The 20,078-nt window shown below is 30.9% G+C and overlaps 1 protein-coding gene across 1 annotated transcript in view; it reads left to right on the top strand.

The window, feature by feature from the left end:
* LOC131843285 (tyrosine-protein kinase CSK) overlaps nucleotides 1-20,078 on the top strand; it is a 41,934-nt gene that overhangs the window by 4,785 nt on the left and 17,071 nt on the right. The window contains exon 2 of the mRNA XM_059191919.1: nucleotides 18,629-18,714. Coding sequence (XP_059047902.1) covers nucleotides 18,667-18,714 — 48 coding nt within the window. The 5' untranslated portion in view covers nucleotides 18,629-18,666. The remainder of the gene's footprint in view (nucleotides 1-18,628; nucleotides 18,715-20,078) is intronic.

Below are 20,078 nucleotides of genomic sequence, written 5' to 3'. Positions count from 1 at the left end.
TAGGTACATGACAATAGGTACCATACCGTATATGCTACAAGGCCGAATCGCGTCTGCCTTGATTTGCTTTAACGTGGGTAGCGGTTTGTTTGGAATATCAGGACAGTAGAAGGATTTTGAACGCCATAATAATAGCTATTGTTTCTAAAAATTGTATTCCATTGTAGAAATTCTTTTCTATTATTTCTATCACTCACAAAATGTACCCGTAAACATATATTATGGCTTTTGAATGAAAAATAAAAAATATTTTCATAAAGTCACTATGCATGTTTCTATTTTTAAATTGTGGCACTTATGAATAGAGTCACTGGGTTTAATGTTTACAATTTATCCTGTGGATACAGTATCCGTTGGTAATTAAGCTACTGCGAATAAATTGTAGTTGTTATAATTGTCAGGCAAGTAAATGATTAGTATGTGTAATAAAAATCGGTGCATTGTAAAGCAATAGTAAAACCTTGAAGTTTTCGCGTGCTTCACACATACAACTTACAAATTTACATAAAATACCAATAAAGAAATTAGACCAAATTATCCGCTCCATTTCGTAATTTTATAATACATTTGCAATGTATACGAAAGTGAATATCAGACATATTCACTTTCCTTACTTTGCACTAGTAAACGGATAAAAGAATCTTAATAAAAATTAAAAGACAGATTTTATCGTAAGAACGGTCATCGGATACCTGTTAACTTAAGAATAATTTTGAAGGGATTGAAATAACGGATTATAGTTAATGCAGATGAAATCGCAAGTAACAGCTTGTTAATAAAATAAAACTATAATTATACGTTATTCTGGTTTATAATATAATATGCACATTATACATCCCAAATAAACACCAGCTCTGCGTGGGAGGTATACTTTAGTACCTACTTGTCTTTATAATTATTAACACTTGAAGGAAGAATTGTCTGATATTATTTTAAGGATAACGAATTACAGTTTTTAAGCATTTTCAGCCTAAAGTCTAAAATTGAACACTATCGTAAATTATTTTTTATTTTGACTGATTTGGGTTCAGAATATTGGGTTATTCGATAACTAATTATCGAAAAATGAACTCCTCTGCATTACAAAATAAATGCTTTTACTTTGTATGAATATAGCTTTAGAAATCCTACTTCTAGGGAAGGAAGTAATTTCTGTTATTAACATGAAGGCCGCAATGTAATTTTCTCGGTTTATAACTGCTTCTGTCTACATAGCAAAATCAATTTAACGGAAAATGAGCGGTAAACAGAGAAACTCGGTTTATTGAAAATTATTAGTTTCCTCTGATATCATTGAAACTAAGTATTATTCTGTTAATTCTGTATCACCGTTTTTGGGACAAGAGCGGACGAAGAGTAGCCTAAGATCTCGTGATAGTGAACATTGGATAACGGTCTTTCTGTACTTACTTGCCTAGTGCTTGCTTAAAACCTTACCTCAACCTGGCAGACAGTAGCCCTGCAAGTGATTGATTCATATATTTATGTAAATGTAAAATATATATAAATTGTCAGGTTGTTTTGATGCACAAGTAGCCTACCCTAGTAGGCGAATCAACCATGTAGAACTAATGCTAGAGTCTAGGAATCAGAAAACTTCGAAATAAATGTTTCTTTGTTCTTTTCGAATTTGTAATACCTATTAGTATAAAAGAACTAAAGATAAGCGATCTTTAGTTCTTTTATACTAATAGGTATTACAAATTCGATAATTACACTGTTGTAAATACCCAACTCCTTTAAGCTTCAGTGCCCCGGGTTTTCACTGAACCAGTTAAATCAGAACATGTTACAGCGATACCTGTTATTAAATAAATTATTAGAATGTCTATATGTGGCTATTTTTGTAATTTATGGTATGTCCGTACTGAAATAAAATAAAATGTAAACAAAGTAATGCTAATATAAACAATGTTAATCACAGTTATGTTGTTAGTTACTGGTGTTTATCACTTCCTACATTTATTTAAAGTTCGTAAGTCAACGACCATCAGTTTTCGCTCTCCCAATGTCCTCTATCATAAATAAAGGGAACTTTATAGACGGAGTTTATAAATTAAATTCATTCAGGCATTGTTGTCTAGTCGGTCATCATTGTCTTAACTCTTGCTTTGATGATTGATCCAAATTAATATATGTAAGGGATACATTATTTTTTATAAATAATTCAAAATTGTGACGAATCGTGAGAATCTCTGGATATTTCTTCTAATTTGTTTATTTACTTATAGAGGCCACATCACCTCCTTATTAACAGAGTTTTAGACGGACGTAGGTTAATTATCAATATTATACGACACTAGCAAAATATATAATGTCGGAGTATAATAAATTTTATGAATATCTACTTGCAATATATTATACCGTGCTTGACGTTTCAATTTGAATTGCCTTCAGTTTCTAGTTCCCGTTTAGTCGTACAGCAGTGAAACTGAGCATAATAAGAGCAAAGAGATGGCTCGTCATTCGTCGTTGAAGGATGCAGGCGCGTGCCGAGTTGAACGACCACGACCGACGGCTTGGCAGTCGGCACCCGGCAATACGAGCGTGTTTCACTTTCATCTTACGTACACCGCTACTGCCACCGCGGTCTCCCTGCGGCACTCACAAATTACGATACACAGTTATTCTGTGTATGCAAAGTACGAACAGATAACATTCTAATTAAATACACTGTAGCCATTTTACGATTTTATCAACGTAGTACTTATACGCTAAACTATCTTTATTATAGGTGCCTATGTAAGAACGGAATGGAAAAGTAATTTAAATTTGTGTAGATCCTAGAAAATATTCGACACATTAGAACCTAGGCGTAAATATATAATTAAGGTGCCTAAAAGACTTATCAATAGCTATATCAATCGTTCCAGGCAAAGATTTTATAAAATACGTGATGTATACACACATTAACCAAATGAATCCCGGTTAAGATCATCCGCTTTGCTAAATATTCAATATGATAATCCAGGTCGTACACATAGAATATTTAGCGCAGGATATAGTCTATTAGTAAATCCATCCAACTGTAAAATAGAATCATATATTAAAAATTTTCTATTACATTACGAGTGAACCCAATAAATATAGTATCTAATACTACACTATTTCTAAACGCGTATATTGGAATCTTCTGGAATGTATGTGAATGTATAGGTGTGACGGACGTACGTACATAGATGCATCAGAATATATGTTCAGTTTTATTGGGAACCCTAGAAATATTACCAATGTTATGACTTATTGATAAGATGTGTGTTTGCGAAACATTAATCTTATTTTCATTATTATTACATAACTTAGTCGCTTATATTTTTCTTTCTTGCTTTCATTACAGAGAGTTATGTATATTTACCATAATTTTCCTTTGAGTTGCTAATTTTTTTACTTGCTTGTATCTTTTGTCTCGTTTTGTTAATTATGTGTATTAAGATAATTTTAATAATTAATCTTTAATTTGTTTTTAGGTTACTTTTCAATTCATATTAAACCTCTTTGCCTTAGCATAGTGAGTCGTGGAGTTATTTGAAGTAATTATTTAACCTTATCAATTAATATTTTCATTTTTTAAGGTAAAATAATGAAGAAGTAACAGTTATTCACTGTCATCATTGAAAGCGTACATTTAGTGCCGAAAGTTGTGGATCTCTTAAATACATACACGTACTCGTATTATCACTAACAATTCTTGAGTATTTACGTACTTATACGAAGTTAATGTGTATACAGTTGTTTCTTTGTCTTGTAATGAATTATATGGAACGTTATATTATTCAGTATTATTGGACATGTTATTATATTATTACAGTTACGGCCCTCACGTTTTCTTGTTTCTACGTATTTCTTTACACGCTTTTTAGTGGCTGCCACATATTCATTCTTTATTAGTTTAATGTCGCAGGTAACTTGCTCACATGTTTAGTATATATATATATATATATATAAACACCTCTTTGGGCACTTTGTTGATCACGCCACAACCTAAACACTTGCCGATTCCACCTTTTGCACTGAATAACTTGACCTCTATCGCGTATATATCATATGGCAACGTCGCATTCTATTTTGCGATGCGGCCATATATATTCGTCGATAGTACGATATACTCGACACTTTTTTTACTAATAATTCGTGACTGAATGGCTCCGAACGGCTAAATTTTTGTTTTACACAAAGACTTTTGGCTCTGAATATATTCCAAAAATCAATTAATTATGTTGATCACTTTATATAATTTCCTTACTGCGATACTTACTTTCATCCGAATATATATAGATACCGTAACAATAGAATATAATAGAATAGAAATAATCTTTATTCAAATAAACTCATTACAGTGCTTGTAATGAATTTTGAATAGTCATATTTTGATTCTACCACTCATTCGGAATGCAGATTCATCACAAGAAACTTGTGTGTTGCTCTTTTTAATAGATGTTTTTTTTTTATATAAATAATTACAGTATAACAAGTAAGAGGCATGCGATAATCAACATAGAAGTCGCTACGCACTCATTATTAATGTAATCAGATAATATTGTCAGTGCTATAGATTTAAAGTTTTTCTATAAAAACATTATTATCGTTAACGAATTCTTCAATTTTATAGTAAGCTTTTTTGCAAAGGAACTGTTTTATTTGACATTTAAATCTTTTTTCTGGCAGATTTATAACAGACTCTGGTATTTTATTGTAAAACCTTACGCAATTGCCATAAAACGAATTACTAACTTTAGCCAAACGACATTTAGGTAAAATCAGTTTGTTATTGTTACGTAAGCTTTTATTAGTGCAATCACTAACTCTTTTGAAACTGTCTATATTCCTTCTGGCATAGATGATATTTTCATAAATGTATTGAGAAGGAATATATATTTGATTCCTTAAAACACTCTCGCAATGACTCCCTGGAACCCATACCATAAATGGAGCGAATGGCCCTCTTTTGTAAAGTAAATATTGTATTTATATCAGCTGCTTTGCCCCATAACAAAATACCATACGACATAATGCTATGGAAATAGCTAAAATAGACAAGTTTAGCCGTTGCCACGTCTGTTAATTGTCTAATTCTTCTTACCGCGTAAGCGGCAGAACTAAGTCGACTCGCCAATTTAGTAATATGAGCACCCCATTGCAACTTGGAATCTAATGTGATACCTAGAAATACAGTATCGTCAACAAAATTAATAGATTTATTGTCCAATACGATTTTTGAATCTACCGGCCTTACATTGGGGAGAGTAAATTTGATACATTTAGTTTTATTTGCATTTAGTAGCATATTATTTGCCGTAAACCATTTTAAAACATAAGAGAGAGAACCGTTTACTTCGTCCATATCATCAATATGTCGATTGACTTTGAATACTAATGAAGTATCATCAGCAAACAGAACTATGTCAGCTATCTTTTCTACCATATAAGGAAGATCGTTTATGTAAACTAAAAATAAGAAAGGACCTAGAATAGAGCCCTGAGGAACACCCATTTTAATACTAGTTCCCTCAGACTTTACACCATTTATTTCAACAACTTGCATTCTATTATTTAGATAGGATTTCATCATGCATAGTGCTTCATATCTAATACCGTAATATTCTAATTTGAGTAAGAGTGTTTCATGATCAACGCAATCAAATGCTTTTGAGAGGTCACAGAATACACCGATAGCATCCTGTGACCTCTCCCAACAGTCAAAAATGTGTTTCATTAAAGCTACACCAGCGTCAGTAGTTGATTTACCGGCCGTGAAACCAAATTGCCGACTGTGAAGCAGTCTATTTATTTTAAAGTGGTGAAGCATCTGATTGAGCATAATTTTTTCAAACACTTTACTTAGTACTGGTAAGATAGAAATGGGCCTATAATTACCTACTTCAGTTTTATCCCCTTTAAAAAGTGGAGTTATTTTACTATGTTTCATTAAATTGGGAAAAACACCGTCAAAAATACATTTATTGAAGATAGTTACTAAATATGGAGCAATAACATCTATAGCGGTGTTAATAACTTTAACAGACATGCCCCAATGGTCTTCAGTATTTTTTAAATTTAATTGTTTAAATGTTTTCGTAATTGTAGCAATGTCAATAAAGTTACTAGTTTATCATTATAATTTAACGTAAAATCATTATATGGACTTTTAACTTTGCCAGTTTCTTTATTAATAATATTCCACACTGTCCTAATCTTATCCTTGGATTCTTTAATTTTTTTATTTAGATAATTAGACTTTGCTACATTACATACCTTTTTAAAAGTTTTTGAGTATCTTTTTACATAATTTACGAATGTACTATCGAAACGGTATTTTTTTTGATCATATAAATCAAATAATATATTTCTACTTTTAAGAATTCCCTTTGTAGCCCATTCTGAAAATTTTGTTTTGTTACTAATACTGATAGTTTTTTTGTTAAAAGCCTTATTATATTCGTAAGAAACAATATTGAAGAAATCTGTATAAAGTTTGTTTGGTTCATCAGATTGAGGACAAAAATCTAATTTACTACGAACTGATATTTTAAATTTATTTATCTTATAACTAGTCAAGTCTCTTTTTAATAAATTAATTTTCCTAATTTTGTTTACGTGATTTGGAAAAATTACTAATTGACCACAGTGATCAGAAGGAAGGTTGTTTAATATTATTTTATCTAAATATTCACTGTTGCTAAATATGTTATCCAAACAAGTAGCAGACGTGGCTGTGATACGAGTGGGTTCGTGGAAGACACTACTCAAGTAAAAAGATTGAAATAAACTCATTAATTTAGTTTTTGTGGTGTTATGTGATAAAATGTCAACATTGAAATCACCACACACTATAAATTTTTTGTTAATATTAAATACTCTTTTTAAAATATCCTCCATTACCTCTTCAAATAAATTATAATCACTATTTGGAGGTCTATATACACATATATATATAATTTTCTAGTTCCACACAGGAAATTTCAATACAACACTCAACGGAAAGATTGCCAATATCACTACGTTCTTTTACTTTTATATTATTTTTCACCAATATCATGGAACCTCCTCTATTTACTATTTTTCTATTAAAGCAGCTGACAATATTATAATTGTTTAAGCTTAACATCATATTGCTCACTTTGAGCCAATGTTCAGTTAAACATAGAACATCTATATTATTTTTTTCTAAAAACAATTGAATAATTAATTCACAGCCGAGAAAACTTTGTATGTTCTGGTGAACAATTTTCAATTCTGATAGCTTTCCCTTTGTCTTTTTCAGCAGTTTAAATCTGCAGTCATATTTAAATTATTGTAAATAAAAGGATTCTTACTAGAATCAATATTTATGTCAATATTTTCAGAATGTTTAGTATTAACATTAGTACAAATACTACTAATTGGATTAGTGCAACCCATTATATTACCTATAATGGGGTCATTTATATTATAAGCTAGTAAACTAGCTATATTTCTTATTTGTTTTTTAGGCAGATAAAATCTATCTCCAGTCATACAAAAGTTTGTAACAAATTTGTTACTATCAAAAAATAAAAAGTCATTATGACGACAAGTCATATTATAAATTAAATTATTAATATAATATATGAACTTATTTTGTTCAATAGTCAGAGAATGACAGTAAGGAAATGCACATAAAATTATTTTACCTATGCCCAGCTCAGCAATATTAAGCAAAGAGTTTACAAGTTTAATGACATGACTTTTTTTTACATTTAAACAGTTGCCTAAAGCAATGACTAATGTGGTTAACTTATCATACCTACCATTAACCACCTTATTTAAAATATTAGGCAATGAAGCACCAGGTAGACAATTATTTATAACATGTTGAGATAAACTTTCTGATAATGAACGGCCCAAACCCTTACCATATTCATCTGAATAAATAATTGTCCTTCGTACTGGTGCAACATTACAATTATCAGTTTTTAAAGACAAGTTAGAATTGAGTAAATTTGAACAAGGAGTGATTGACTCAGTCAAGACTGATGTGATTGACTTATTGTTATTTCCATTAGGGCTATATTGACAAGATCTAGGAGATTCAGGTGTCTCACAACAACATTTCTCTGTCAATGAGGTGAACCGCTCCATGTTGTAATTACCCAACTCTATTAATTTATCCAGTGATTTACTATAGTTATTAATTTCATGTTGAGCACACTCATATTTATTTGTTAAATTATATAATAAAGATTCCAACTCTTGAATTTTACTCTTTAATTTATTTTGTTCTAAATCCTTATCATGTAAATTTGTTTTACAATTTTGAAGTTCTTGTAACAGGTCTAATTTTTGTCTTCTAATATTTATAGATTTTAAACATTTAGTATGAGTTCTCACTAACTTTTCTGATTTTTTAATAAATTTGTTTATTTTTATATATTTTTTTAATTTATTGACACTATTAAATTGACTAGTACAACTATTTGAGCTGGGTGTATTTGTTAAATCTATGGTCACCAACGGCTGAGTAGACTTTTGATCACAAGTGACATTTAACAATTCTGTATACAGATCTAAGGTGTTATTATAGCTACTCACCCGTTTGTGTTCCAACATAGATTCACTATGTGCTTGAGCTTCCTTAAGGTGTCTCTCGAGGTGAGTGATACGCTGTAGATTTGACTCATATGTGTCCCTGCAGTGATCATATTCATTAACAATTTCCTGAAGTCTATCCCTGTCAACGCGTAGGTCTTCACAGAATACATTAATGTTTACAAGTTCCCCCTTCAGGGCCACATATTTGTCAAATAGAGATTTCATCTCTATTTCACTATCATCCTGTTCCTGTAACAATACTTTATTCAAGTCTTGGGTTTTCTTTAATTCAACGAGTGCCACCTTAAGTTTAGCATCAAGATCACAGGCTCTTCGGGACATCATTATTAAATATGCTGAGTAATAAATTTAAATATAAAGGAATTAAATGGAATTTAAAACTTGTGCTATTTCCTTACAATAAAATTTATTTATAAATATATAATATGTAAGTAATGTTAGTAAATATGTTAAATATAAATAACAATACTAAAGATTATTATATGTAAGAACTTACAGTTAGTACTTACAATAATATTTGGTTAGTGGGTAATTTTTTTTTTTTTCCTCGACGCACAACTTGAATTCACTTTTAAAATTACCACAATATTAACATGTAACACAAAACAAGTAATAATAAAGGAATGTTATAATAATTTAAATTGAATTACGCGATAACATATACAAGATTGATGTAAATATAAGTTTATTACGAACTTTGACAGTTGACCGGTAGGAAATATTTGTGTCGATTTTTGTACACAAATACAATATAAAAATGAACACAAACAACAATAGATGCTTCTTATAGCTTAAACTCACTAATTATATCAATTGCACTAAAAAAATCGAGTAGTAAATTATATAAAAGTATTTAATTATTACGGCCAGCTGACAAAGACAGTTATCGGTAATGTTGCCAGTCGAGAAAAAAAAAAAAAAAAAAAAAAAAAAAAAAAAAAGGTCTATCAATTATGACTTTATTAATTTACTAATGTAGATATTTTATATTCGCAATGCTCCATACATGCAAGCTCCAGCAACGGTGGAGGCAGGGTCCCCCCTGCACCGTACACCGCACCCCGCGCACACAAACAAATTAGATATTTTTTGAATACACAAAGACTTTTTGGCTCTGTATATATATTTCAAAAATCAGTTAATTGTGTTGATCACTTTATATACTGGTCCTTACTGCGATACTTATTTTAATCCGAATATATATAGATACCGTAACGGTCTATCAATTATGAATTTACTAATCTAGATATTTTATATTCGCAATGCTCCATACATGCAAGCTCCAGCAACGGTGGAGGCAGGGGGGAGCACCGTACACCGCACCCCGCGCACATAAACAAATTAGAATAAATTAAATTCATAAGATTATTTATATATTTCGATTGCCTCGGTGGTCACACCGCTTTACATCCGATGGTCGCGGGTTCGATTTCTCGCACGATGCAAACATTTGTACTCATCGGTCATCGATTGTTTTCATCGGTCTGGGTGTTTTATATGTATATTATATATGTATTTACAAAATAAAAATATCTATTTATATCAGTTCAGTATCAGTCTGTGTTAATTGTCCAGGGTTATTTATTATATTTTTATAAACGGTTATCTTTTTCCATCGCACCGCTCGCTATCGACAGTGAATTCATAGAAATGTCACTCTAAAAACAAAAATAGTTTTGTGTTTTGTATTACAAATACTAAATGCAAAATAGGTATTTTCAAAATACTTTTTAAAAATTAAGTACCTTTTGAATTTTTGTCCAAACCTCAGATATTTTATTTATTTTAGGTATATCAATCATTACATTGTAATATAAAAACAAAGTCGCTGTCGCATCTAACAGTACATAAACAAAGAAAGAAGACTTTGGCTCTGATACCGTAACGGCCTATGAATTATGAATTTATTATACCTAATCTAGATATTTTATATTCGCAATGCTACGTACATTGTAATATCCGCCTCCATTCATTGTAACGGTGGAGGGACTAAATAGTTGAATAAAACTGAATAAGCAGTTGCTCCACTCTATAGGTACTGCGTCGTCGTCGTATGCTGTTCATTTTTTCACTCGTTTTGGCGCCAAGAGAGGGTCACATAGTCGTGGTCAAGTTAAGAACTTATAATTTAATTTTGATAACAATAGATACAAGTAAAAAGTAGGTATTATATTAATGTACGTAAGTACTGTACTTAAAAATATTTATTCTTTACTGTATGTACATTTGAAAAACTTAACACTTAAGGACTTGTACATATACACGTACATACTGCCGTTTTCTCTTAAAGACATCCAGAGAAGCACTATTTATCAAATACGCGGGGTGCACCGACCTTTGACCTTATAACACCCGATTCGCGCGTAACGAATTACATTGCTACTTTTTGGTATTTTATAGTGGATATGTCACTATAAAATATTATTATTTCTTTAGATTATGACATAATAACATAGTTTACATGATTTTAAGGGAAACATACGATAAAAAAAAATCCCGTAAAATGTAAAAGATAAAAAATGGTTATTGTTGGTTATCCTTAAGAGATAGACATATACCATCACGGACTTTTTTGTTGACCTTATTTTGATACATCTCAAAGCACTAGACAACACGCATTTTCATTAAACAGTATTGTATTTTTTTATTTCTTTAACTTTAATGCACAAAAAAATTTGTACATGTGGCGGACTTAATATTTTGCCGCGTTATTTACCAGGCAACCATGAGTGGTGCAGCGAAAGATTATTGGCGGTGCACTAATATAAATAAGAAATGTCAAAAAAAGATTTATAAAGATAATAAAGATAAGCAAAATATACATTTCTATAAAAAAATAACAATATACATACATAAATATATATCTAAATATAACCCATAAATGTATAAATATTATATATAAGTAAATACATAATGATCCGATAATCAAATTATAAGTACAGTCTCAAATTGAAAGTAAGAAAATCAGAAAATATAGAGAGAACTATATGGATATAACAGAAAGATGTGAAAAAAGGAGAAGGACAGTAAAAAATTTACAAATTTAAATAATGTTCTTTCTGTTTAAATGAATTTATTACATTATTATATATATTAGGCATACGACTAGCCTTATGACTGTTACTTTTTTTTTAATCTATACATCTATACATGTAAATAAAATTGGAGTGTCTGTTTGTAATATTGAAATAACCGTTTTTTACTACTTGCATATGAATATAAATACGGTACATACACCAAAATAACATATTTTACAAGTTTTGTCTGTCTGTCTGTCTGTTTGTTCCGGCTAATCTCTGAAATAGCTGGACCGATTTTGACGGGACTTTTTTTGGCAAGTAGCTGATGTAATAAGGAGTAACTTACGCTACTGTTATTTTAGAAAAATAAAATAAAATTTCACGCGGACGAAGTCGCTGGGGCCAACTAGTCTATAGATATACCGAGATTTAATGTTTAAGTTGCTATTATGTTGTTGACAAAATTTTACTGTAATGTTACTATTACGTTATCCTACACAATTTGTATTATTTTGGATGAATAAATAAATAAATAAATAAATAATAATCTATACATCTATACATTTAATAAAAATTGGAGTGTCTGTTTGTAATATAGAAAAAACCGTTTTTTACTACATGCATATGAATATATATAAGGTACATATACCAAAATAACAATTTTTATAATTTTTGTCTGTCTGTCTGTCGGTCTGTTTGTTCCGGCTAATCTCTGAAATGGCTGGACCGATTTTGACGGTACTTTTTTTGGCAGATAGCTGATTTATAAGGAGTAACTTAGGCTACTTTTATTTTAGAAAAATAAATTTAATTCCACGCGGACGAAGTGCTGTTTTTAATAAAAACTGTTTATTTGATAAAAAAACATCTTTTTTGTGGTACTTGAGAATGTTGAAGCCTGTTGTTTGTAATATTGAAATAACCGTTTTTTACTACTTGCATATGAATATAAATACGGTACATACACCAAAATAACATATTTTACAATTTTTGTCTGTCTGTCTGTTTGTTCCGGCTAATCTCTGAAATGGCTGGACCGATTTTGACGGGACTTTTTTTGGCAGGTAGCTGATGTAATAAGGAGTAACTTAGGCTACTTTTATTTTAGAAAAATAAAGTTAAAAACCACGTGGACGAAGTCGCGGGAACAGCTAGTGTATAATATATTAGAGATACCTACGTGTTTTTTTATTGATGACTAGCTGTAATATTTCGTCCGTGTTGAATTTAACTTTATTTTTCTAAAATATAAGAATTGCGGACGAAGTCGCGTGTACAGCTATCTCGGTAGTCTAGCGATTTAGCTAGCACACTGCTTTGATTCCTGCTTGGTGGTCGAGGGTTCGATTCCTCGCACGCTGCAAACATTTGTATTCATGAGTATGATTGTTTGTAACGGTCTGGGTGTTTTCTATGTATAGATAATATATATGTATTTACGAAAAAAAATCTTTGTATTTATATCAGTACCCATAACATAATATATTAACTTGGGTCTAGATGAAGCTGTATGAATTGTCCTGAGATTACTATTATTATTAATTGGTACACAGGTATACTACTAACTAGGCCATATTGGTGTTGTTTGTTATGGTGAAAAAACTAGTAGGTATATATATAAGTTACACGTACAATTTCAAAGACTTATTTCTTGAAAACTATTGGCTATTCTGAAATAAAACTTTAGTGTTTGTATATGTAATGTTTGCATATAAAATATGATTAAAGGTTACCAGTGTATTTACACTTTTACTGAACAAACAGAGTTGTTTAATACTGAAAATATTGTGTGGAAGGCATCAATTACTTTCAGTGCATGTATAGCTTTTCTCTTTTCCTAATTATTATTATTATTAAGTTTAAAGTGGTTGAATTTTACGTAAGGGGTTTTTATACATTATTTCTAATGTACCATTTATTTTAAGTTTTTTAAACTCTATTCATCGAGACCTATCTAATGAGTCCAAACACGATATTTCTGCTGTAAGTTTTCGAAGAGTATGTTCATCATCTGATAATACTGGTGCCAGCATGAAGTCAAGGTTAACAGATAACTAATTACTTTTATTTCGTCAAAATCTTTAGATTACGTATAATAAATTCATAATATCGCTACCTATTCAAATCAAAACAAGTATTAGGTACTTCATGTACTAGTATATAAATTCATCAACACATAAGTAAATGATTTTTAAATATATTCAGAGCCAAAAAATCTTTGTGCATTTAAAAAAAATGCCGATACGGATTCACTATTGCAGGAAATTGTTGAAAAAATATATATCGAGTATAAGTATCTACTACTATCGACGAATACATTTGGCAACAACGCATGGTCTCGGCCGGAACGCATATTAGAATACAAAGATAGTGATAGAAAGAGAGAGACAGTGGATCAGCAATATCTACGGATCGTGGCTGGATCAACTAAGTGTGCAAGTGTATATAAATATATATATATATATACATTTGTCTTTAATTCAAAGGAAATATAAATAATGAACGCATCACATTTAAAACAGTATAAATAGTTAATAATTTAATAATAAGTTAATAGTTTAATAAGTACGTACGTAATATTATCACATGGTAACAGCACGTATTATGGCAAAAATAAACATCGGCTGATTTGAAAAGATTTATTATAGTAATAATAGTAATCTCAGGACAATTCACACAGCTTCATCTAGACCAAAGTTAAGCTAGCTGAAGATTATGTTATGGGTACTGATATAAATACAAAGATTTTTTTTCGTAAATACATATATATTATCTATACATAGAAAACACCCAGACCGTTACAAACAATCATACTCATGAATACAAATGTTTGCAGCGTGCGAGGAATCGAACCCTCGACCACCAAGCAGGAATCAAAGCAGTCAGCTATAAATCGCTAGACTACCGACAACTAGCTGTACACGCGACTTCGTCCGCGTGGAATTTAACAATATTTTAGAAAAATAAAGTTAAATTCAACACGGACGAAATCCCGTGTACAGCTAGTCATCAATAAAAAAACACGTAGGTATCTCTAATATATTATACACTAGCTGTTCCCGCGACTTCGTCCACGTGGTTTTTAACTTTATTTTTCTAAAATAAAGTAGCCTAAGTTACTCCTTATTACATCAGCTACCTGCCAAAAAAAGTCCCGTCAAAATCGGTCCAGCCATTTCAGAGATTAGCCGGAACAAACAGACAGACAGACAAAAATTGTAAAATATGTTATTTTGGTGTATGTACCGTATTTATATTCATATGCAAGTAGTAAAAAACGGTTATTTCAATATTACAAACAACAGGCTTCAACATTCTCAAGTACCACAAAAAAGATGTTTTTATTAAAAACAAGGTGTTCCCGCGACTTCGTCCGCGTGGAATTTAACTTTATTTTTCTAAAATAAAAGTAACCTAAGTTACTCCTTATAAATCAGCTACCTGCCAAAAAAAGTACCGTCAAAATCGGTCCAGCCATTTCAGAGATTAGCCGGAACAGACAGACAGACAGACAGACTAAAATTATAAAAATAGTTATTTTGGTATATGTACCTTTAGGGGGGGGAGAGTCATGACGCCCCCATGACTCCCATGACCTCCATGACGCTCCCCCTGATCCGCCGTTGCGTCTTCTCTTTATTCGCTCAGTAACGTTGTTACAAAAGAAAAGATTCCCATCCAAAAAATAACAAGTATTGAGGTTTGATCTGGAGTCACGTTACTCCAGACTGATTTCTATAAATATTTAGATTAGATAGACTATTATTCTTGAAATACTAGCTAGACATTATTAAGTTACTGTAGCCATAATGTAGTAGCCCAAACGTGCCAATGAGGAAGCCCTTGGCAAATGCTGCACCCTGATTGGCCCGTTTGAATTAGATCAAGAAGTGGTCGTATGCCAAAAAGGTGGATTTGTATAAAATCGTGTATAAATCGCTTAATTATTATTATTACTCGTCGTGACAGTTGTGGCTCAAAACGGATCAACATTTATATATGGTCATCTGGCATTAGATCAACAAAAGGCCTCCGGATCAACAAGTGAAAAAGGATCAACAAAAAACTACCTATACGGCACGTCTGAGCCACAAAGTGCCCAAGGGGATATTTATATATATATATATATATATATATATACTAAACATGTGATATAATAATAATGTTCATATTATTTGGTTTTAATGTACACTGTATTTGTTCCCTACTGGGTAGTTCATTGTTATCAAAGAGTAAATATAAATATATGTCATATCTAGTCCTATAATTTAAAGTAATAAGTAACAAAGCCATGATTGTGCAAATTCTTGATTAAGGACAAAGGAGTTCATAATGGCAATTTGTATAGTTACCTTATATAGTCTAAAGTGAAGTTACTTCCGCTGGCTGTACCCTTTTTAAACTACGCAACGAATTTTAATGCGATTTTTAGCAATAAGACAGTTCAAGAGGACGGTTTATATGTATAATACATGTAGACTGTGCGAAGCCTGGGCGGATGGCTAGTGTTATATAAACCAAAAATAAGTAGATAAATCGAAAGAAATAAGAAAATTGATCCATGTATTTATTGGTTTTATCGTTTCTGAAGATAAAATGTAAAACGAAATATTTATACGGTTATACAGGAAAACACGTCTATCGTCCATACGCCTACAAAAATGGTATAATATATTTCAGATAATAGTAATAGAGTATTAGTAATAATAATATTAGTAGTATATTCTAGATTCTGAGTTTAGAATAAATTGATTTACTTATAGTGTGGCCTACGAGTTCGTTCGTGTATACCTTAGTAGACATCATCATATATCGATAATAATCAAAATGATTTATGCATTTGTACAATGTCATCTATTAGTTTATTAATAAGAAAATTAACAAATGTTTGAGTGAAAAAACAGCCTAACAGACAGTTTTCATATTGCCGCGACTGCGATTTTATTATATTTAAAGGTAATAGAGATTATCTAACATAATTAAAAAAGAAAACTTAAATTCTTGCGCGAAATTGTTGTCCCAGTGCTATAATGTTATATTCATAACATAAGTCATTACGTCCATTTGACCGTGACATGTTACGTTGAAGTTACATGATAATAACAACAGTAAACAATAGAAAACTCATCCATGTAAAGATATGAAACGATGCGTGCAGGCACGAAACGCAAAAAAAGTGAAAAAAACAGCCACTTGCATTAGTTTTGCAATAGTGTTGTTGTTGTCGCATAAATAACTCACTTAAATTACTCTGTCACTGTCACTTAAATTAGGTCAGTATTTTTTTTCTATATATCAAAATAACCCAGCTATTTACAATTGAAGTCAATTTATATGTGACTGCAAGGAACTACGAAATTTGCCTAGGTCTTGTTACTTTTTTATACAATCTTTCCTGCCACTAGTCTTATAAATGTAACTAATCCTCATCCACGTATGCGGTGTTTAGTTGTAAAGGCTAAAGTCAACTCAAACCAAAATACATATAGGTAGAATACGCTTATATAATACAATAAAAAGGAACAACTTTAAATAAGAAACAAAATAAAAGAAAGAATAATTTCATATTAATTAATCCACATTGTTGCACAATTTGTATAAAGGTATTTAAAATTATTTATGTTTTCCATATTGCTTTAGTGAGAAAATAGATATGTTTGAAGAATTACTATAAGGTAATAACGGTTTTCATGAAGTATTCCTTTAAAAATAATATAATATGTATAATTTATAAAAGTTATATAGGTACAAATTTGAAAGTTCATTTAGAAGCTCTCCAAAATATATAAAATATTTCTAACAAAGTAAGAAATAAAAGTATCTTCAATTTGCTCTAGTATTGCGATGGTAACGTTCATGGACTGTGTGTTCATAATATGCGAAGTTACGTAACACAGATGGTCAGTTAATATCCCAGAAGAGCTACAATGCTCGCGATAGTCGTCACGGTCCGCCGCCGCTTGTTAATTCTATCCGTCCATTATCGACTAGAGGACGAGTGAATCAGCAAGCCACTCCCCCCATGTACTTGTTTATGAGTTTTATAATACAGTAAATACTATTGTCATACATAATGTAGTCATAGTTTATTCTTATAAGTATGTTTAAGTAATGTTCACAACGCAATATAAATGTATAACCTTCAGAATAATTTAAGCGTAATTTTTATAACAACTTAGTTCTGTATTCACTCTTTACTAAATATGTTTTATATAGTTTGACCGAAACATTCAGAGGCATTATACAAACCAATTTTATAGTGCCTTCACAGAGACAGTTTATAGAAGAAAAGTGGATAACGAAATTATCAAAGTTCATATAAAAACGGCGTCATATATGTTAGATGGGCCGTCATCTCGATATTCCAACTGTATAAAATACACCGTGTATTTAGAACTGTTAGTAATAAACTTTTGGAAAAAGTAAACTATGGAATAATTATAGCTATCAGCTGTATTGGAATGGGTATGAATATACAAGCTGGAGAGTTCACAAGTAAATTTATTTACATTTTCTAAGCGAAATCATAGTAAATTATCATCGAAACATGGGCTTTCGTGGCGATGACGTCTACTCGTACGGTCTGTACTATACGTATACGAGAAGAGTGGCGCCAAGTGACCTACATAACGTTTACGAAGCCATAATATTTAATTATACAACCGTATAACCAGTATTCCTACGAAACCGCCATGCCATATGCAGAAGTTCTACTGTTTATATTCTTACGATTTTTTATGTCACAAATGTTATCATTTTGCATTTTAAACCATACAATATTCAAGAACGTAAAAAAGGTAGGTTATAGGCTTATTTCTGTCGTGAATTTGGAACATGTCTGTACTTGATTCTGTGAAACAAAACAACCACAAATTTCTGAACAATTTCAATGATAACTATCTTATAAGCTAACATTAATGAAGGCGGAGACACATTAGAACAGATATTTACGTATAGCTATCAAAGTTATTTTGACAAATTATGTTATAAATGTATCATTGGATTTTGTTATTTAAAGTATTTATGTTGTTTCTTTTCAGATGATGAAGTGTAAACAGGCGTGGTAGGTGTCAGGGAAATGAATTCAGACGTGCATCGCCACCAAGCGCACCCGCCGCTTGCACAGGTACCTAATACACTTACTATATGTGTTACACTTGCTGCAAGTGTATTGCTGGTCTTATGTATCTGGACAATAATTATATATATTGTAAAATAATATGTGGAATAAAAGTTTAGAATATACCTCGACATAACATATTATATTAGAGAATTAACTAGGTTAAGGTGTATAATATATTATCCTACCTATCAAAGCCAAGAAATCAAGAGAGAACACTGTTTATAAATGTGTTTATTAAAAAGTATTGCCATACATATATTTATAATACTAAGTAGACGTCATTTAAAGAAATATACATAACCGAACATTTATTTTAATAATATAAGTTATTATTTTAATAATACAAAACAACAATTAGGCAACACATTTACTTTAAAAATGTTTTGAAAGATTTTGACTCACTTGTTGAAATAACCATATAACTTAGTGTTGTTTGTATTTACTGCTTCAGTTTTATAGTGCGCAGTGTTCTCTTCTTGAATCTGATTTTACGCATACTTTAGTATATCTCTGAGCAAATGTATATAATATGCTTTATAAATTATATTAACAACCCGCATAACATCAAGTCGGTATATGGTAACTTAGTATGTTTGTAGCGCATACCTTGTCGATGTATTAGTTCGTACGCCGAGCTTTAGTAGGTGCGCCCATAGCGCCTAGCTTTCTTGAACAAAGATTATTATGGATCTTAACAACCGGAAATTTGTTTTTTTTATCATGTTATCTAGAAACCGTGCTTCAGTTTACATATTTAAATACACAATTATTTACCCCCCATCCCCCGTTGTCAGCAAAAGTAAGCAAAGCTCTTACCCCCTCCACCCATGCTTACGAAACATCTCTCAATTAATGTCAAAGACGCGTAATAATGAAAAATTATTTAACTCAACACAATATAAGTCTAATAAATAAGTTTAATCATTTTAGCTTAAAAAATGATAAATAATAAAAATAAATATTTAATCAATAGGCTAAAAAATAAATTTCAAGCTTCTAGCTTTAAACATGACGATACATCTATATGACCTTGGATCTACCATTTCAATCCTCTTGTAACCCTTTTTCACATTAAAAAGTAACCTATGTCCTTTCTTAGGATCTAGTCTATCTATGTCTGTTTCAAATTTCAATTTAAATCGGTTCAGTATTTTTGCCGTGTAAGCGAGACAAACAGACAAAGTTACTTTCACATTTATAATATCATTAAGGTATTTAATAAACTAACTCTAAAAGACAAAGCAAAAAGTTTAATCGTTCTAGCTTCCACAACCACACAAACAGCAAATTTCCACAATAACTTTCATTCCCTATTTTATTTTACTACCCCCCCTCCCCCTAAGAGTAAAAATTTTACAAACATTGAA

This window comes from Achroia grisella, unplaced genomic scaffold (genome assembly GCF_030625045.1).
Source record: "Achroia grisella isolate CSIRO2021 unplaced genomic scaffold, CSIRO_AGI_Agris_v1 utg2946, whole genome shotgun sequence".
NCBI classification, from domain to species: domain Eukaryota; kingdom Metazoa; phylum Arthropoda; class Insecta; order Lepidoptera; family Pyralidae; genus Achroia; species Achroia grisella.
Note: the sequence above shows the minus strand (reverse complement) of the source record. Positions and strands in the feature narration are given on the sequence as shown.